At 39.4% G+C, this 21,259-nt stretch overlaps 2 protein-coding genes and 2 long non-coding RNA genes across 10 annotated transcripts; 3 read left to right on the top strand and 1 right to left on the bottom strand.

The window, feature by feature from the left end:
* Positions 1-110: 110 nt before the first annotated feature.
* On the top strand, positions 111-1,210 carry LOC135614352 (probable carboxylesterase 12). Its single transcript, XM_065111634.1, has one exon. The coding sequence runs from the start codon at positions 191-193 to the stop codon at positions 1,145-1,147; it is 957 nt and encodes a 318-aa protein (XP_064967706.1). The 5' UTR covers positions 111-190; the 3' UTR covers positions 1,148-1,210.
* Positions 1,211-1,660: 450 nt separating this feature from the next.
* LOC108953185 (uncharacterized) lies at positions 1,661-3,705 on the bottom strand. The gene is made up of 2 exons (XR_010487498.1): positions 3,565-3,705; positions 1,661-2,052 (listed from the first exon to the last, which is right to left on the bottom strand). It is a non-coding gene; the product is annotated as an uncharacterized LOC108953185 (long non-coding RNA).
* Positions 3,706-3,886: 181 nt separating this feature from the next.
* Positions 3,887-6,968, top strand: LOC135614353 (uncharacterized). The gene is made up of 2 exons (XR_010487497.1): positions 3,887-4,046; positions 6,498-6,968. It is a non-coding gene; the product is annotated as an uncharacterized LOC135614353 (long non-coding RNA).
* A 1,401-nt stretch (positions 6,969-8,369) lies between these two features.
* Positions 8,370-19,342, top strand: LOC135581776 (uncharacterized). Of its 7 annotated transcripts, none has more exons than XM_065111636.1 (9): positions 8,370-8,517; positions 9,058-9,199; positions 10,645-10,795; positions 13,463-13,518; positions 14,778-15,776; positions 17,527-17,655; positions 18,262-18,552; positions 18,688-18,744; positions 19,005-19,342. In XM_065111636.1, the coding sequence occupies exons 2-9, from the start codon at positions 9,083-9,085 to the stop codon at positions 19,170-19,172; spliced, it is 1,968 nt and encodes a 655-aa protein (XP_064967708.1). In that variant the 5' UTR covers positions 8,370-8,517; positions 9,058-9,082; the 3' UTR covers positions 19,173-19,342. The 7 variants fall into 7 exon arrangements, with proteins under 7 accessions (XP_064967708.1, XP_064967707.1, XP_064967711.1 ...); XM_065111635.1 differs by lacking the exon at positions 8,370-8,517 and adding an exon at positions 8,543-8,715; XM_065111639.1 differs by lacking the exon at positions 8,370-8,517 and adding an exon at positions 8,543-8,715 and having other exon boundaries at positions 14,811-15,776.
* Positions 19,343-21,259: the final 1,917 nt, after the last annotated feature.

The following is a 21,259-nucleotide window of genomic DNA, read 5'->3' on the forward strand; positions in this document are numbered from 1 at the left end:
ATCAATCGGGATATGTCTGTCAAAATAACATCCATGTCTCACGTGAGCCGCAGGTGGCTAAAGGGATAAGCCAAAATAACATATGGTCTCACGTGAGCCGTAGGTGGCTCAAGGGATAAGCCACCTGTCTTCGCAACCGAGGAGATCTCCACATCCACAATAGCCAGTCTCCAGACCCTAGCTTCGAGTCATGGACGCCGCCGACGCCGAAGTCGTGGTAGAAGTGCCCTTTCTGGCTCGCGTCTACAAGAGCGGCCGCGTCGAGCGGTTCCTCGGCAACGACGTGCTTCCTGCCGGGGTCGACCCTGCCACCGGCGTCGCATCCAAGGACGTCATCGTTGACCCAGCCACCAACCTGACTCTGCGCCTCTACCTACCGGACCTCGCCGGTAGCTCCTCCGAGAGGAAGCTCCCCGTCCTCGTCTACTACCACGGGGGCGGCTTCGTCATCGAGACCGCCTTCTCCCCGACGTACCACAACTACCTCAACTCCCTCGTGGCCGCAGCCGGCGTGGTGGCGGTGTCCGTGGAATACCGCCGCGCGCCGGAGCACCCGCTCCCGGCCGCGTACGACGACTCGTGGGCGGCTCTCCGGTGGGTGGCGTCGCGGCCAGCGGAGGAGGCGTGGCTATCGGAGCGGGGGGACCTGGGGCGCGTGTTCTTGGCCGGGGACAGCGCGGGAGCCAACATAGTGCACCAGATGGCCATGCGGGCGGCGGATGAGGGACTGGGAGGCGGAGCCGCCATCAGAGGGCTGGTGCTGATCCACCCCTTCTTCTGGGGGGCTGAGCCGCTGGAGTCGGAGAGCCGGGACCCGAATGCGAGGGAGTGGGTGGGGCGGATATGGGCGTTCGTGCGGCCCGGGACGGCGGGGCTGGACGAGCCATGGATAAATCCGCTTGCGGAGGGAGCGCCGAGCTTGGCGAGGCTACCTTGCTCGCGCGTGCTGGTGACGGTGGCGGAGAAGGACCTGCTGCGGTGCCGGGGGCAGGCGTACTACGCGGCGCTGAAGCGGAGTGGGTGGGAAGGGGAGGCTCGGCTGTTGGAGACGGAGGGAGAGCAGCATGTGTTCCATCTCCAAAGCCCCAAGAGCGACAGAGCGTTGGCGAAGCTGCAGGCTGTGGCAGCTTTCCTCACTGCGGATTGATCTTTAGCTGATGGTTCTTGGTGCTTGAACTCTAATAATGAATGCAATGCTTATGTTCATCTCCGATTGCTTGCTATTGAAAACAGGTCAACTAGTCTTCAAGGATAGGAGTGATCAAATCTATTCTACCACTGACATTGCTATTTAAAAAGCAGTATCAGATTAATATTTACATATTGTTGTCAGCAAATCATGTTTTCTAATTCGATAAACAAAGTACTTCGATATCATAATTTCAAGTTCATCACAAAATAAAGCTTACAAATACCAACAAAAAATCTTTCATTCACCATATGGTATTCTCAAATACCACTGTTTATTAGAAACCACAACACAAAAGATAAATAGTTGGGAAAAAGACAGCAAAAACATAATAACACTTCCATATGATCAGCAATGAAATTATGTTCAGAATTAGAACAAGGAATTCAAACAATAAAACATAACAGTTTTGCGATTCATCCATGCTTATAAATATAAGTAGATAATACAAAAGAGTGTATGGCTCAGAGATTAAAAGTTCACAAGCATATTGGAATGCATATTTGCTTTTATTACATGTCAAGCCTCCGTTTGTTCAAACACTAAGAATGAATGAATATACTCTCTCAAAAGATTACACTAAGAACGTACCCAAAAAATTAGATACAGGAACTGAGCATTTATCATAGTGCAATTGGTACAAAAGCCATAAAATGGTATCAGCTAATTTAATTTAATATTACTGCGCTTCAGTTCTGACATGAGCTTAAAAGTAGTCTTCTGTGAAAACACTTATGCTTGCTGCAAAACAGTTGCCACTTCTTAGTACTTGTATTTGTCTATGGCAGCTGCTTATGGCATTTAGCACAAAGATTGGATCAACCGCCAGAAGAGAGCCTCACTTACTTCGCCATCGAATTGTTCTTCAATCAGATGAAAGAAAACTTCATGCTTTTGCATGTCAAAGTTAATTTAATGACAACAACCAAGTAGAGAGCTCCTGAAACTTCATCAAGAACAGTTAAATAGTTGACATGAAGGTTACGTGTAATGCATGCCCTTGACAATGGCTACTGGTATTCACATTATGTCATTGGCTGGACTTTGTATTCCCACAGGTTTTTTCTCACTTCTTTTTCTTTTAAAGAATAAAACTACTAGGTAACTACAATTGCATTCAGTCATGCAGATATTACACTGCTTCATATGTAGGTGGTAATCCATACTTTTCAGCATTTGATCAGGCATTGTGAAAATAGAACATGGAGATCTATAACTAAAAAACAGGTATGGCACCAATACAGAGGTTATTATCTTGATCCAATTGAAGTATCTTTTTTAATGACTGCCTGATCATGTGGAAAGCAAATGCCTTGTAATTCAAATAATGAACTCATACAAATCACAGAGCCTTTCATGGGTCCTCATGCAATAGGAATTATTGACTTACAAGGTTGCAAAAGTTAGCATGCCCAGATTCTGTGATTTAAGATCCCTTGAAATGCTGCACTCAAAATAGACAATAGAATTGCTTAATGACTTTGTTGAACATTAAAAGTTAAGATCTTTCTTGGGTTCCTTTATGCCTAAAATCCTTCTTCAAAAGATTTTAGCTGATCTTATGAAAGCTCGACCATTGTAGTAATGTTTCCCCAGGTGAATCAAAAAACAAACCAATTCCATATGAGCCACACTGCAACCTTCAATCGACATTGTTGGTTAGGCCAGACACCCAGACAAGTTGATCGCACATAAACTGAAGCTACTACCCACTTTAGTTCCTACCCCAAGGTTTCCACAAAATCTATAAATGACAAATGAATGTTATCACAAAGACTAAAAAGAACGAACAAATCTCTCACAAAGACCAAAAAGAAACGCATACAATATTGTGACAATTAGACATAATAAATTCCAACTTCAGTATACGTTTGACGACGATTATTCTCAAAGAAATCACATAAAACCAGATTTCGAGATGTCGAGCATCTGAATGCATAAGCCAAATAATACGAATGGCATATGCCAGAATCTCAGCCTTGCCTCGTTCTCGGCAACGTACAGCGCTGACGACGCTATTAAAAGAAGCGCATCAGAGACTCTAATTTGTTGCCTCCACTTTCGATCCGATTCCATCTCCGATCGAAAGAAATCAAACAAAAACCAATAAAAATCATTCTTTTTTTTGTCCAAGAAAGTCCAAAGAAGAGAGAAAAAAAAAAGACCAAGAAATGGCTGGCTCAGAGGCTAGTAGATGTATCGACATCGTTATCTTCTTCTGAGTTTGATGGTATCTTTTTTCTGGCTCATCACCGCCCAAAGGCCATTACTGCTTACGTAACATGTAGAATCAAAATAAGGTAGGAAGATAAAGTAGAAAAACGAAATAGGGAGGCCTCAGAAGCTAGATAGCATCAGAGAGACGGCGACGTTACCGGATCTCAGATGGTACAGACAATTGATCTTGTTTCTTATCACTGGCCCACTCATCAGCACTACAAGTGAGCGCATGAACGAGAGAATCCATGTCAGGCAGTAGATTGAAGGTCGTAATTTGGAGGAGACGGCGAAGCCAACGAAGAAGAGACCGTGGCGAGACGGTGTTGGCCTCCTACTCGATATATAGGGGGAGTGGACGGCGACGAACCCTAACTTTAGTAAAATGACTTAAATACCCCAATGGGTGTCGTAGGTAAAGTAAATTGCTTTTCGAATGACTTGAAATCCCCCGTCGATAGTACGGCTAGGGTTTCCCCTTCTTGTGTTTCCGGGATAAGGTGGTTGGGGGAGGGGGGTTGCGTTCTGAGGCCTCGAACGATGGCTCCAAGCGGTGGAGGAGTGGTCCAAGCAGATGCCCATCGTCACGCGGTCGTATCTCACCACCGCGATCGTCACCGCCGTCGCGTGATCCCTCGAGGTGCGAATTCTTTATTGTCTTTGTCTTTTAGTGGCGTTCTTGGATTAGATATAGGGTTAGGATTGCGAGCGGTATGATTTCTTCTTAGGAATTTAATCTTTCGACCTCTCGTCATTAACTGCGATGCAATGATAGATTTGTGCTATGTCTTGAACTTGTAAAGGCGAGAGAAAACTTGTCTTTTTTCGGATTTTCCAGATCATATCACCCTATAGTTTGTGTCTGAAACCGAAACTCATAGTTCAACAGTATGAGATATGGCGCCTCGTCACAAACTTCCTCTACTTTGGAAAATGGGTTGGTCTAAAGCTTGCGGTCATCTAATCATATATGTATTGATAGCATACATTATTTTGCATCCTTCGAACTGACATTTCTGTTGCTGAAATCGATGGTCATGTTGGTTGCAATACAAGTGCTGAGATGTCAACACGGCTTGGTCTAATCGGAGTGCGCAAGGCTGTCCACGTGGCTTCCCGGCTGGAGAGGATCAACGGTAGGTCGGATTGGGGCACTGTCTGACAAGTCCCCCCGAGGTAGAGTCAGGAGTCACTTCGTCCTTCCTTCCGCATCGGGTTCTTGCACATAGATCGAAGTCGGGAGGGGAATTCCTGACTCAACCTCTCCGAAGCTTAAGTCAGTATAGAGGTGCTTAGGCATTGGCCAGGAGGTCGGTTTTTATACCCGCAATCGAGGGCTGGTTGTATGCAGTCCGTTAATGGCCGCCAACGCCTTGGGCGACTGGCTCGTACACTCCGCACAGCGCTAACCGACTTGCACAGCTCTGTACCACGCAGCATTGCTTCGCGTGTTCTCGAGCGGCTCCATACTATGTGGCGTCATCTCGCACAGCCTCGGGCGGCGTGGGCGCAATCGGCTGTCTCGTACAGGTATATGCTGACGGCGCGGGTGCAGGTGACTGTCTCGTACGGGTCCGAGGTGTCACGTTGGCGTGCGCGCCATGTCAGCTCCGAGGCACCACGTTGGCTCTAATGTGGCGATTGATTGCTGTTGCGGGAGAGATGCTAGAATATGTCCTATCACCATTTATGATTGATCCAAATGCCTGAGAGTGTCTTCTGGATTAAAACCTTCGTGAATGTTATTGCAATATGTATGTGGTTTAGTTTCTTGTAGAAGAATGTGAAATGTCTCATCTACCGAATCTGATTTTGATCATGCTTTCAGGTAGATGGTATGGTCTAGGATTTGGTTATACATTACAGTCAATTTTGATTAAACTGTAATCATTGTTATCCATTGCCATAAGAGAAGTGTCATGACCATCATGGATGGCTGAGAATAAGTTAAACTGAAAACAGAAGAAATCTTATATTGTGTTTTTTTCACATTCCTCTGTAGCAACACAAATAAAGTTAGCAGAGAAGCATGGACAAATAAAGGAAATGGTAGATTTCAGTGAGACAATAGAAGTAAGAGTGAACAAGAAAAAAGAAATCAAATGGTTGATTGAAGGAAACCAGGGCTTTGATAGAAGGAAAGAAGCTATAACTTTTCTAATCCTTACCGATCATGAACTATGTAATCTAGAACTATCAGACAGGAGGAAGAAAGTGCGAGGCTGACTGGGTGTTTTATTACTGTAAAAAAAATTATTTTCTTGTTTTAGCTTTCTTTTCTTTTTTAAGTTATTTGTGTGCCATGACAGCAAAGTTGTGTGGCTTGTGCCTGCTTTCTTTTAACTTAGTAAATATCAGTCAAAAAATCCCCATGAAAAAGATATTCTAGTAACTAGTAACTAATGATCAAATAGTATTTTTGAAAGCATTAGGTGTCAAAAAGGCATCAAGGTTTCAAAACAGCGACAGCAAAGGGAACTGTGCACGAGAGCTACAATTGAACCAACTAACACCTAGTTCAATTGAATCAATTGACAATCATTCAATATTATACTATCATTACAGATTATACTATCTAACACATGAGGCTTAACATAACAAAGATCTCAAAGTTTGGTACAATGGTATTTTTTAGTAGTTTGCAACTTTGAAGTCCTAATTTCTTATCTTACTCTGGAAGGGCCACATGTTAATTTAGGAAGCTCTACAATGATGATAGAAAAAGTTTGTTTGCCTGTGTTAATTTTCTTGAAGAAGAAAGGGGATGTACCAACTTCTCCTTAGTTTCCAATTGATCAACCATGGTCTTATGGTAGTGCCTGGTCCCATTATTCATTGAGAATTTCAGATGGGCTGTTCACTCCTCATTGCATTTCTTCATTGTTTTTCATTCTTGATGTACTGTCAGTTTTGCTGGTTCTAATTATTATTGATTTTGAACTGTTATGTGCCATGCTTTTACAATACCACTCTCTTTGTTTGTGGCTGTACCATGAGTTTGGTACTTAAGTGGCATGATGATTCAGTTATTTTTTGTTTTACTAATTAATTTTCTTCTTGTGCTGAACAAATTTTATCGTCTTGAGTGTAGGGTATGATAGCAGGTCATGCATATTATTTCCTTGAAGATGTATATCCACGGATGCAAGGACACCGCCCCCTAAGAACTCCCTTCATCAAAAACATTATTTGCGGATAAAGTGGCCCAACCAGGGGATGCAAAATTTGACCCTCCAGCACGGGATGTTCATCAAAAGAGTAATGAAGAAGATCGTCTTACAGTCTTTCTTCCGCTTTTGTGGATCTAGCCACAAGCAGCAGGGAAATATGTTTCACTTCCTCACCTTCTTTTGTGTTTTTACTGCATCTTGTGCATGCCAAAAGGAGCTTATATGGTAATTACACTGTTCGAAGAAACTAAAATTCCCTAGTGGTAAGTATTGACATAAGCCTAGTCTGTCAGAATGCACTTGCAACTTAACGAAAGCAGAGTATGTAAACATGCTGAAACGTTTACTGTAAGATTGGGTGTTACAGCAATGATCGTTGGCACTATTGTGAACGGATTTTTCATGTATGGATGAAAGTGTGTAACGCTGCTTTGATGGGCTTAGCAGCATCTGTGGACTGACATCTCAGCCAAATCCATTTTAAGTGCCCAAAGGTTCCCTTCTAGTGAAACAATACAGCTATGGTTGGATTCCATCCTAAGATCTAAGATCTTACAATGATGGATTTTGCCATCCATCTCAAAAAAGACGTCAGTCAAGTTATAACTTAAAAAAAAGACGTTGCTTAGTGTACCTGCTAGGTGGGCTTATATCTTAATATTTTTTTTCTTTTTGTTATTTGAACAAAATCATCATAATTAATTTATTAGGATAAATTTAAAATATATATGTAAGTTTTATGTCCTTTTAGTTTTATTCTCCTGTAGCACTCGTTATTGTTTAAAAGATGAGATTATTACCCTTAGTACTATATTTTGTCTCTCATTATTTTTTACTTTACTATAGTCACTTCTATCTCGTGATGAGACCCATTTGTCTTTATATCTTATGATCGTGACATCCATGCAAACATCATGCCACCTCACCAACCTCATTGCTTCACTAGAAGCTTCCTCCTATCACTAACACCAACTACATCTTGGTTAATCGAAGTTTAGCCCCGTCGAAGAGGCTAGCATAGGTAACATAGATTGGCATGAAACTCGTCGATGAAAGTGCCCTGTGGTCATTCACAACAACATCTTCGTGGTACTTGAGCCTCATGTGACAATACGTGGCCTTGATCTCCTAACTATCGGTGCGATGAGAGATGTCAAGAGTATTGTAAAAAGGAGGAGGAGAAGTGGCCTTGATCTCCTAACTATCGGTGCGATGAGAGATGTCAAGAGTATTGTAAAAAGGAGGAGGAGAAATGTACAGTGGAAGAAGTGAAGTGGGATGAGGGTGATACTAGCAATGGGGGGAGGTTACTAATGACGCAACGATGCAATGGAGGAGGCCATACAATAACAACAATGGATGAGAGTGAGGGTGCGGGCGAGCTTGAGGGCTTCGTGTGCACGTTAGCTCATATACTATCTTCTATTCGATACTAGATCGAAAAAAAAAAGGGATAGGGATTTAAGGGTCTCGTCACAATTAGAATTGAGCTAGTTTGTAAGGACACGATAGAGAAAGTGATCGTAAGTGTGGAGACGATAAGATAAAGACGATGAAGCAAAAGTAATAAACGATGAGATAAGAGACGATAACAAACGGAGATAAAATGACTAAATTGATAAAGATGATCAACGTTATATGAAAATAAAGTAAAAAGGAGACTCTATCAGAAATAATAGAAATATAAATATTTTTAAAGAATTCATCAAATTATTGGATGGATCGATGAAGAATAAATAAGATCTCATTATTACCGTCTCATCCATCGGCAAGGCTGGCAAAAACGGTTTATGCACACAGCACTCTCACCGACCATATTTCCTCTCGATTAGGACAGTTCCGGTTGCATCCTTCTCTCCGCAAAGAGTCCCGTCTGTCCATCACAGCCGTTGAAGTCTTCCGTATCCGCTCTAATCACCGTTCAATCGCGTGGTCCCGACGGTAAATAGTTCGTCCCCCGCCCCCTCATGTGTGTGAAGCGCCCCCAGCTCATCCCCCTCTCGTCTCTATCCGTTCCATTCGAATCCCCTTGTCTTTCCCCCTTCTTTCCTTTGCCTTCCTCAGTTCCTTTCTTTCCCTTGTTCTCGATCTACAATTGTTGGGTCCCAGTGCTAATCGAACCGCCTCCGCTTCCAATTTGTTAGTTCTAATACGATTTCAGTCAACATCTTTACTTTTCTTGTCTCTTACGCCATCTTTTTCTGGGGATTTATGGCGATTTTCATCTCAACATGCAAGATTTCGGCTTTGCAAGTGATTTCTTAAGTTTGGTGCTAGTTGATTGTAGTTTTCCATCAGAATTGGTGATTAGGGTTTGGTTCTTTGGCTTGGTGAAGCTAATTTAAATGATGCTTGGAGATTAAGTCCGCTGCGTTGTTGTTTCTGTAATTTTTGTGGGTTTTTTTAATTTTAAAGTTTCATATAAGTTGTTTATTAGGTCTCATAGAGCCTTTTTTTTTTCCCCCCGTTTTTGGTTGTCAGCAATTGTTGAGCTGAGTTGCATGTAATGGAGCATTCAGTTGGAACCGTCATTGATACGGTGGGTAGCGATGAGAAGGGTGACAAAGAGAATAACGATAACAAGACCTGCGATTCAGAGCCCGTGGTTTACCAACTTGTTCGGGTAATTGATAGTGTTGATTATTTGTTGCTAGCTGACAAAATTTTTAGTCAGTGACTAAGTGTTTATTTTGATTATTTGAAGCTCTTGTTTATGTATATAGTTAATAATTATATTGTGAAATAGAAGGAATAGTTGCATTTAGTTGATTGTACTTATAGAATTGAAATATTGAAATACTAAATTGTGTATTGTGTTGTGGATATATATTATATATTATTGACTTGCATAATTGAGTGGTTTCAATTGAAATCTTCATTGAGGATGAGTATTGGAGATTTACAAGGAAGGCTCTTTCATTTAGTGGTCTACATGTTCATTAAAGCATTAATTACTGATACGTACACAAGTCTTAATATGCATGAACAATATACTGTAAATTTCTATTGGGAGAATCAATAGGGAATATGGATGGTTGCCAGTTGCGACTTTAACACATTGACAATCTCATCCAAACAAATCTTCTTATGTTGAAATGGACAAAACATCAGGTGATAGTGCAATTTAGGTGGACAATTAAAATTGAGTAATGGGCTTTCTTGCAATCTGCTGGGTCCTTTATCTCTTTTTAAGCAAGCTATACTTCCATTCAAGAAAAGGAATGTCTAATGTAATATATAGATTATTTCATGGAAAGGTGCTCATAGAAATGTCGAGCAGCAAGATCATTGCTCCATAGATCTTTAGAATAGTAAAATATTTGAAGAATCTTGAGATTGCCTACTATCAGACATTGTGAAAAATATAGTGGATCTTATTATGGGAATAAAACTGTTTCTGCACGGAATCTGAGGAGACTCATATTTTGAGGTTGAATGCTGATTTAGCCTTGTGGTCAAATTGATCTTATTTTGAAGGTGCAGAAGTAATCTCTTTCTGAAAATTACTTGGTAGTGGAGGGAGAATATCAAGTAATTGGTAGCCTCATTTAGTTAGCTCGTTTAGTTGTGTATGTTTTCCTTTTTTTTTAATATGCTCTTTTTGGCATAGTTCTTCATAGAATTTAGTGATGGTAAGAAAGTTTAGTGCGAAAATAGGTGCTTTCACTAATACCATGGCCATTCATTTAATAATAGGCACAAAACATCAATTTGATCAATTATACTGCAACCAATTCTTTAGTAATACATCACTCCATAATATTTACTTTAGCTTCATGAGCTTCATTAGTATATACCCTTGACAGTGCCACATCTATATCAGAATTTAGTGCTTTATTGTGTCTGACTTCATAGACCTGAATCCAGATGACAAAGATTAAGGTTAAAGTTGATTACATTTACAATTCATAATACTACCATCTTTAGAGAAGATAATTATACCCTTGTCCCTTCTTTCAGTTTCAATTGCTCCTATGGTTCATGATTGAATCTCGATACTTCCAGCTCTTATCCATCTGCCGTGTCTAAATCCTGAGACATATGTCTCATAAGTTATCTTTCCGTCAGGTTGAAGGTGATGGAAGGCTAGTTCCTGCTACTGATGATGAGGTTATGGAGGTAGAGCAGTTGCTTGAAGGTGAGAAGAGGGAAGTTAAAGCTATCAGGAATGATAAAGGATGTCTTTCCGGTGAAGTTTTCTCCAAGTCTGACTTGGAAGGTATTGAGTCATTGAATAGCATCTTGTTTTCTGTTTTAACTACTCTTCCCAATTGTAATATATCTATAACAATTTTTTTTCATTTTGTTTATATTCGGTATTGTTGTGAAGTTTATACTCTATTTGTCATCAGCCTCTGGGCTATTTTATGCTAGGCTCTTGAGAGATGTATCTGGTTATGGCTGGACCTCATACTCTGCATTTTTCTCCTTGCCTATGAAGATGTCCTTTTCTTCCTTAATGATGGTACTTCTTCAGCTTCAGTTACTTTCCAAATTGAAGACACTTTTTCTCACCGTCTTTTTTCTCTTTGTTGGTTATCATACTACCTTACCTTATTTTGAACAAAGAATAAAAGAGTTGTTATCTCTTCTATTGCTAATAGTTGGACACATGAAGTCATTTAATTTTGAGCCTGATATAAATAACCAAAAGTTGCAAATGCTTCCTGTTCAAAGTTCAAAGAATCCTCATTCTGTATTTCAAAATTATTAATATATTACGTTGTAGTGATTTAAAAAGGTGCTCAGGTCGTCGCCTAAGCGCTCGGGCGAGGCGAGGCGAGGCCCGAGTGCTTCATATAAGGGCCAGGTGGTGCACTTCAATAAGGCGTCGCCTGGGTTCTCGCTCGAGCCCAGGCGTCGAGCACCCAATTGATATAAGGCAACCAGGTTCAATTAAATGTGCGTTAGTTGGTTCGATTGAACCAACTAACGCATGCAGTTACCTCCAAGCTTGCGCGCGACCCCAACTCCCAACCCTAGCATGCGCTTTCTCCCTCTGCCTCTGCTGCCAATAATTTCTCCCTTTGCCTTCGCCGCTGACAGTTTCTCCCTCTGCCTCCGTCGCTGACGATTTCTCCCGTTGCCTCCAAGTCTTCCTTTGTTACCGATCGAGTCTCCTCAGCTTCCGCTGTTGTTCGTTGCCTCTTGTTGTCCGTGACTTCGCTGTCGTTGTTGCTGTCCGCTGCTTCTCTTCTAAGTTCTGACTTATGATGGTCGGTTTCACTGGGTGATATTTTTTTTATCCCTTTTAACAATTATACTCTTCCCTTCTAACTGTTGTTAATAGTAGATTATTAATTACTATACAAAATAATATTTATTTATTAGATTAATAATATTATATATTTTTATATTTTAATATTTTAGAACGTCTCGCTTCGATTGGGCGAGCACCTAGCGCCACGGGCATTTTCGAACCTTGGCATCTTTTGGCTCCTAATACTTTTTAAATCACTGTTGCGCAGGCAATAGATCTTCAGAATAGTTTATGGTTATTGCTTTTCATGCTATTGTCTTCACCTCTGTTCCTTGTTCCCTTCCTAAAATGCTTTTTCAAATCAAGAGTAGCTAGCTCATGGCAACAATGCTGCTTTTGTTGTAAAGAAAAAAACAATTCAGTTCTCCCTTGGGTACTCTAGACCCACGTGTTACTGATTTCCTTACTCCTGCATTTTCTTTCATCATGGAAAAATCTTTTGATTTAAACCTTCGCAGCACCGCAAGTTTGCTATTTTGCAGCCTGGTTGTCAAGGTTTCAAGTCACAGAATTGACCTCTCTACTTGTAGGGCTAAAGTTGCATATATTGACCCTTCCTAAACCCCGCATTGATAGCCTCATGCATCAGGGTACAAAACCTTTTGAATTTCTTGTCATTCAATCATTTGCATTTCAACAACCTACTCTGGCTGTGATCATCATTTCGTATTGTGGTCCATATCTTCAGCTTGAGCTTGCATAAAATATTTACTTGTTGCAACTTAAGGTGGGTTAAATATTATCTTGTAGAAATTTATGTTTAACTCTTACAGGAGGCTTATGTTGTGACAATTTTTTATTTAATGTTTGATGGGTGCATAATATTTTGTCACATATACTTTATGTCACAAATGAACTAGAACTTAAGCTAATACATCACATATAAATATTCTATTCTCAGTAGAAATTAACTATAATTTAGTTGGCAATAGTAAGCAAATTGGCTTTCCTGATGATGATTACCTCTGCTACTCTCCAGTAAGATGCATGCAATATTTTGAAATTTACACATAAAAGCATGGTTGGATATGTTAGCAGATATTTCATGCATGAGAGTGCACTTCAAATAAGGTAGGTACGATTACTGTTTTGTTCAAACTTTTTCTTTTTTTACTTACATCATGTAGTAGCCATCTGCAGTTAACAGTTTAGTAAATTGTGAATTTTCAGTGTGTCCTCTTCCATTTTGCTCCACCAAGATCTGTGCAAAAGGATTATATACTCCCTCAATTTATCAGTTTAAATAATTGATTTTTGGTGTAGACAAAGTTATCTGGAACATGGGCCATTCTGGGTGTGGTATAGGTGTCAGCATGGGTATGCCAATTAGCTTGGTCTGTGGTACATGGGATAGGATTATGTGGTTCACTAGCTTGGATCATCATATATTTAGTTATTTTACTTAGATTACTTGCTATATCAGATGTCTTTTTGGTCATTGAGTAATTTTCTCAGATAGTAATAAATAATGTTTTTATAATTACCTTAGCTTACAAGTTGTAATTTGTAATACTGCTTGAGGTAAACAAACCACTAGCTTTCATTATGTTTGGAGTCATGTTGTTTCTCATTATATGCAATTTCTCTGTTATCAAGGTTCATATTTCACTGAGTTCCATGTCTCAGGAATCATTCAATCTGGGAATGCTAATGATTCGAAAAAGTTGAATGCTAGGCTTGAGGTACGTGTTCCTTCTTGGTATCCATCATAAGAATGAGGACATGAACCAAGTTTGTACTTGCCTTTTGTTGTCTTAGAACATCCTTTGCATAACATCTTATTCGATGCAATGTTGACCAAGCTTATTGGAATTATCAGGATTCCCTGCCTTTTCACTTAAGTTGTATTTGGGGGGATACAAGTGAAACCTTTCGTTGGATAAATCTTGCTTTCATATGCATGTGGCATAAATGTTGAAGCAAATCATCATTTATTTTAACAATTGTAGTCACTGTTTAGGATTTGATGGGTGATATGAGCATATTGAAAGCAAATCAATACCATTTCTCTTGTTATGATAACCACATTAAATTTGTAAAACAATATTTTTTTGGTTACTTCCTGGAACATAATGAGGCCATTTACAGAATGCACATTTAAATATCTCATTTAAAGTACAGTTATAATTGATATAAAAGAACTGCAGATCTAATGTGCAACATAAACAGATGTCTATCTTTGCCAAATTTAGGCATGAGGGCTTGCACAGCCTAACTTTGCAGGTAGAGATTGTATTGAAAACAAGCAAATATGTGCATGAGAAGAAATAATATTTTCTAGATGCACATATATTTTCACATACATACTCGTGTATTCTAAGTGTGCCTATCTATCATCATATGGATAAAATACATATACGACTGTACAGATGTGTCTGCTAGAAAGATAGTTAAGACTTCTTTTCAAATATTAGCTATTGCTAATCCTAAACAATCATATGGTGTACATTATGCAATGTATTAAATGTCCCTGACGTAGGCGAAGGTAAGAAAGGGATCTACATTACATGTTACAAATATCATGGAATCAAAGTCATCAGCAAGTGTTATTAAGAGTTGTATGCTTAAACACCTTTGAAGATTAGATTAGTACAATCTGCACATTATTTACTTCAGGTTGGATCTGTTGAACTGCAATTAAATTCCTTATTCAGTTTATCTGTCTCTTTTTCCCTAAACTTGGCATGTGCCGATAATTTGAACTTGATGATGTCAACTTCATATTGATTACCTCTATAGAGTAGAAGCATCTGAAGTTGACGTCCAATGGTCTTTTTTTCTGTGGGTAGAAATTTAGCTTGTCTATGATTAGTAGCTGTTCATTTTTATCTTACATATTTAGTTAGTAATTCAATTAATTATATTTTGTCAGCATGACATTCTTGCTCCTGAGCTATGTTCCTTTATACTGTTTCCTTTTGTATTTAATCTTATCCTGTAGAATATAAAGGTGATGTTGCAAAAAGTTAAACAGGAAGAGCAGCTATTGTTGTCGGGTGAATCATTTAATCATTCTCCAAAATGTACGACCATAGAGGATCCAGCATCTGAGAGATGTAAGAACTCTAAAGCCTGTAATAACAAGCTCCAACCTGAGATTACATCTAGGGAAATAATGCCAAGATCTCTGGAGCTTAATAGCATCCACGATTTTGAGGTAGGAAGTGCTGAAACATGCTCAGGTCCCACAAACGAGGCAGTATCTAGTAAATCATCCATTTCTGAGTCTTGCACTAGTTTATTCCCTGAATTTTCTATTCTAAGAGGAGAGATTTGCTTGGATAATTTTTCAATCCGGGAGCTTCAGGAGGCTTTTAGAACTACCTTTGGGCGTCAGACTTCTGTTAAAGATAAATTGTGGCTGAAGCGACGGATAGCAATGGGGTTAACAAATTCCTGTCATGTTCCGTCAGCAAGTTTTACTATCAAAGACAACAAAATAATTCTCAGTGAGTCAAAAGAAGGAGAACCTGAAAGATTGCAACAGTCCAAAAATGAAGCTGAATCTTTATCAATGAACATTCATGTAATAAATGCCAGTCCCCAAGATTTTAAAACCAGCTTGAATAGCAATATGACAGACCAACAATTGTCTGGTAAAAGACTTGGATTATCACCCTCAAATCATGATGTGAATGACGAAAATTGTCAAATGGAGCACTGTGCTGTCAAAAGGATGCGGAAGCCCACGAAGCGGTATATTGAGGAACTCTCGGAGCTTGAGACCAGGGAATGTACTGCTAAATCATATTCATGCGTGAAAATTTCTGAACATAGTCATTTCCCTTCAAAACGTCAGATCAAGCCCGTTCGTGATGGTAAAACCCAAAGAAGAATCTTTTCAACCAGGCATATATCTGTGGGAGGATTCAGTTTTGAGGTACCGTATGTGCTCAGAACCAGAAGAAGGCAACCTAGGAAGAATTTCGTGGATCTTATGGTATGTAAATTGTTTAATTATGCATGGTCCTGTTTTTGGCCATGCCTTAATGTTACTGCACATTATTGTTTGTCATAATGATGAGTTCTAATTATTTGTAAGTTAATTAAAACCAGAATATATCTTTTCCGTGATATTCATAACTTCTATTGCATGTTTGTTTTTCTAGTGAATGAATAATAGATTAACATTTGTAATGTGTTATTTCATCCATAGGAAACTTGGCTGGAAATCCTTTCCATTATTGTACTTAGCCAATACAGCAGTATCTATACTCTTGGAAGCGACTCCTTATAGTGGATGTTATCCTCTGAACTGGACAATCAGGGGCCACAGTTTTTTTGACCCATAAAATACAAAGTTATGACCACCAAAGACATGAGCAATAGGCTTTCCTTCCAAGACAGTCACCTGCAAATCATGCCATTTCTCTAGTTATTGAATAAAACCAGAGATTACCTTTACAATCAACAGACTTTTGCTTTTCCCACTGCTTGGGAGCTCACATTTTCCTGTTCTATTATACTCACCAGGGTTTTTCTCCTTTCCCTGATGGTACTATGAGACTCTTTGTCTAGTAGTATCCAGCCCTGAAAGGTTTTCCTTGCTATAAGTCACATTGGGTTCCATGCGCTGAGATTATGGTTGTTTACCATTAATTGCAATGACGAAAAATAAGTTGCATTATCAATGAGCAAACATTGTCATGACCCATGAGGAACTCTGGATATCCACAGGAGAGATTATTTAAAATTGTTAATGCTGACTTTGACTCTTAATCTTTCTGAAGTCTGAGAAGTACCATCCATTCACTTGATTTGTAAGTTTCTGAGGGTTGTATATTTTTTCACCTTACCATGTAAAGCAAGTGTTCACCAAGGTTGTCATTGCATAAACTTCCTATTTATATGGAGAAATATTTTTTGTGCTATTTTCAAACTAATATTGATTGAAAATCTTCTCATATTTGATTATGAGTACGTAAATGATATACGTTGTCAAATGAAAACCATGTCCTTGAACTGAAACTCAAAATTATATTGAAATAGTTCCATATGTGCATGTTTCATTTTCAATATAATTATCTTCAGGGATAGTTTATTGTAATGGCTAAAATTAGGTTCATGTTCATTTGTGGATGACCAGAACCCAACATTATATGAAATTTCATGCTTCTTGTCAGTTCTTATGTTGGACTTTGTACAGATCTATTCAATATTATTAAGAGTTTGCAATAAACTTTTGAATCCTAACAGGCATGTATCTATTGCTTGTTTTATGGATGATACATGAATCCTAAAAAGATGGAACACATCATTCGACGATATTAATTAGAATCTTCATTCATTTACCATCTATTTGCATGATCCAAGTTTCATTTAACTGAAACTGATTTGACTGGACTTGTTTTTACTTTTTAGTATCATTGTTGATTGTTAGTGGAGTTTGAGCTGAACCTAGAATGGGGTTCTATAACACTATTGCAGTGAATCATTCGATTATGGCACCATGCAGATTTGATGAACAATATAATCATAGAACAATAAAAGTACATGAGAATGCTCTGTCTTTTTGATGAATTATGTAACAGGAACTTTATTCTTATTTACCTCAATAAGTTGACTTTTTTTAACTTGAGAAAGCTTTCAAAAGGCCTGTTCTTTATGATAATTGAATTACTTTCTCAAAGTGGAAAACCTCCTTGGCGTTTTCTTGTTTTGTAAACCTTATCCTTTATTCCTGTTTGCAGGAATACAACCCTGCTACCATCTCTCACATGGTAAAAACAGCTGTTATGATTCCTGCACTGGAAGAAGGCAGCGGTAATGGAAGCAGATCTAGGGAAATCGTATCTGTTCCAATGCAGATATTACAGCTGGTAAATCAATATGTAACTTATCATGCAGCCCTAAGCAAGTGGAATGCTCTGTGTATTTTCAACAAGATTTTTAATTACTGTTGAATCTTAGAGGGTAGGCTTTGGTGTCATTATAAGGTTGTTCCTTTTCAATTTATATGGAACAGAGTCTCTGAAGCCACATGTTCCCAGGCCCAATTCTACGCTGACTTCTTTATTTACTTTTTAGAATCTAACGAGTCCTGAAAACTTCCCTATAAAAAAAGATGGTCTTTCAGAGTGGAGGAAAATGTTAGTAGTACTAACCACTTGGCTTTAAGATTTGATGATCTCACTTTTTCTTTTTAAATGAACTAAAAATATTTTAGTCTATGCCAACTAGGATTTCACAAACACATTTTTATCATCTCGTATTAATATTGAAGCTTTGTTTTTTTCTTCTGGATCCACCCATGCTTAGTTATGACAACTCAATGTCTTTTGCCTTGCCTCTGTAGTTTTTGTGGGCATCAGCCTTTGGTCTTAAACATGAATATACATCAATCTTTGATGACCCTGAACCTGCTGAATGCACACATTGGAATTTTAAATTGGCAATGTTACTCAATAGAATTCATCATGTGCCAGAGTGTTGCTGGTGAAGGGGACGTGAAAATGAATACAAAAACATTGAATTGTGAAGAGGATTTAGATCTTCACCATAAAGGATTAGATGCAAATGGAGATACAACATACGGTAATGCTAATACACAGCCAGCACCTAAGGGTAGCGCAAGGAGGAAGCATCATAGGGCTTGGACTTTATGTGAGGTTCGGAAGCTAGTCGATGGAGTAGCTAAGTACGGAGCTGGAAGGTGGTCCGAGATCAGAAGACTAGCCTTTGCCTCTTATTCGTATCGAACCTCTGTTGATCTTAAGGCAAGTTCTCAACTACACAGTCAATCTCTGAATCAGGAATTTTAATATCTCATAATCAAGCAAACTTATGAAGATGAAGTATGTTTGAACTTTAATGTTATTAATATAACTGTTTGTTGTTTTTTCTTTCTTCAGGATAAATGGAGGAACCTACTGAGGGCCAGCTTAGCACAATACCCTACTAAGAAAGAGGTGAGTTTCATGAGTTGTTTTAGTTGTGTATTTTATTTAACAGATCCTTCCATTCCGTCTATGAAACCGACCTGAAGATGCATCTTTTCCTTGAGATAACTACTAGCACCCATTTCCCCTAAGGATTTATTAAGTAGTTAGGATCTTTTATTCTTTTATTGATTATAATTACTCGAGGCTGACTGGCAGTTTTGGTTGTGATTCATTTGAAAAGAGATAGTAACTCATTTATGCTGGTCATTTTTTCTGTGTTCCTGCAGGCAAAGAACTTCGGCAAACAGACTTCGGTACCAATACCAACACCCATTCTATCTCAGGTAAGGGAATTGGCAAAATTGCAGACACAGACTGGAATCAAACCTAGCCCAAAAAAGTTTGCAGGCCGTGGAGGCAGACCGCTACAAGGAGAAGGATCTGGTTTTTTGTAACACCCATGTAAACAAAGCAATTATGAGTATTTTTTAAGCTAATGATTTGGTCACTTATGTATTGTGATATGTACAATGGTCATGATGTGCTTTATGCATGCAACTCAGGAGCTTCCACCATCTGCTTCTATTTTCAGACTCAGCAACTTGCCAGGATCAGCTTCTCAACATATTCTTGGATGTTCTCCCTATTGAGCTTTGTTCACTGGTAAAACCCTACAAGTCTTTCTCTGTTGAATTCTAGGTGCTGTGTTTTTTTTTTTAATTAATTAAACAATTCTAATATTTATGTTCAACGTGAATAATATTATTAAAGAGACGGTTGGCTAATCTGAAGAAAATTATTAATTTTAAATTATTTGATTATCCATGTACTAAAAAAATGAAATAGTTAAATCTATTTTAATGTGATTACTGAAATTTCTTTTTGTATGATTCTCAATAAAACCCATCTGCCAGTAATAGTGCAGGAGTTGTTCCTTAATTATAGTTAAAAGGTAACTATAATTAAGCATTCTCAAATGCTAGAAAATGAGATCTCACAAAAGAAATGTACTTACATGTGCCAAATTTAGGGGATGCAATCGATCAACAAATAATCACCTCGTATTATGGGTGTTTGGTGGATCTTTGAGATGAATTCTAATAGTTGCCTCTTGTTGCTTTTTTAGGTCAAAAGAAAATTCTGATAGTGGCCTTCAATCATGTTGATTAAACTTGGTTTCCTTGAAATTTGCTGTTGGCGACATCTCATACACTCCAATATGGATTCTGTGCTTCAACCTCAATAGAAGGATTCTCGAACACGACGCATCATCTGACTGCCAACTCCGCGACAGCTCCGGAAATAAGTACATTCAGTTTCTGTGGGGTCCTTTTCATTTGGCCCGAACGAATAGATGCATCTCTCGAATCAAGAAAGCAATATCTCACATGTTCTGAGTCTGGTGCTCCGTGATCTCACCTTCCATCAGAGAAGTACTTTTCCCAGGACCAAACTTTCTGCTTTACGGAACTGTGTTGGAAGATCCATGCTCCAATATCTCGATGTGATCCGATGCATTTCGAAGGCGAAGTTTTGCTTTGAGAGATACGTCAGGATGATGCCATCGAGCCCTCCAATCTATTCGCCATTGCAGAAGGCAGTAAGCTTGGGATCAATCGTTGGCCGGCTGTGCCATCATGCGGTCGTCGGCAATAATTATTTGACTTAGGCTAATGGAGATGCGAGTGTGGCGCCAACGCTGGTGGCGCCGAGGAAAAGGATGGAAAGAGAATGACCAGTTTGTCGCATACCGAGACCTTTTGGTGAGAACAGAGATGGCAGATTTCGAGCCGGCGGTACATGTGGAGTCTGCAGAGACTTACTTTTGCCTACTGTCATGTCTTCAGATCAAGGACGTGTGATTCGTCATTTCCATCGGCAGCTTAATCAACTGACGGAACTCGAATACTGAGCATACATCAAGAATTTGTTCACTGCTTCTACTGGTCGTCATACGATGGTTGATGGAGTTGATTCCAGGACACAGCTTCTCGTACGAGTTTCATCGTCTCCCCACGCCATGACTTCTTCCGAGCAGAGGGCTGCCCTTCCATTGACTGTCAGCGCGGTGCCGTAGGTAATGGTAATAGTAATAATGTCATGTGCTGATCTCATGGGATCCGACACTCTTGAATGCATGTGGTCTGCACATCGGCAATGGAAGGACAGCCCTTTCTGCTCTGAAAGCGAGACGTTTCTTGGATGCTTTTTAAGGTCTGCAGAGGTAATTTCCATGGGGTCATCGGCATGTTGGACGTTTGCTCTCGTGCTTCTGTTCCCTGATTGCTGGGCCTGCATGCTTGGCTGCTTTTGATTCTTATCTCAGGGCAGATGTTTTTTTTTGCTCTCTTTTTTCTGGGACAGGAGAGATTAAATTGAGCTCGTAGAAATCTCTCCGAAGACAAGACAAGAATCACGTTGTGTATGTTCTTGTCGTGAAGCCTTGAACAGTAGTCTGTTTCTGGTTCAGAGTTTTGGATGTCACAGCCTAAATCAAATATGATCAGTGAATCTTGTCTGCTGATGAAGCTGTGTGACTGTG

Source organism: Musa acuminata, chromosome BXJ2-6 (assembly GCF_036884655.1).
Source record: "Musa acuminata AAA Group cultivar baxijiao chromosome BXJ2-6, Cavendish_Baxijiao_AAA, whole genome shotgun sequence".
Classification (NCBI taxonomy): Eukaryota; Viridiplantae; Streptophyta; class Magnoliopsida; order Zingiberales; family Musaceae; genus Musa; species Musa acuminata.

Bases quoted from the DNA above. Each gene is read 5' to 3' on its own strand.
- LOC135614352 (XM_065111634.1), top strand. From the start codon at position 191: ATGGACGCCGCCGACGCCGAAGTCGTGGTAGAAGTGCCCTTTCTGGCT.
- LOC135581776 (XM_065111636.1), top strand. From the start codon at position 9,083: ATGGAGCATTCAGTTGGAACCGTCATTGATACGGTGGGTAGCGATGAG. The intron at 15,777-17,526 runs GTATGTAAATTG...TCCTGTTTGCAG, and splicing joins AGAATTTCGTGGATCTTATG to GAATACAACCCTGCTACCAT. The intron at 18,553-18,687 runs GCAAGTTCTCAA...TTCTTTCTTCAG, and splicing joins GAACCTCTGTTGATCTTAAG to GATAAATGGAGGAACCTACT.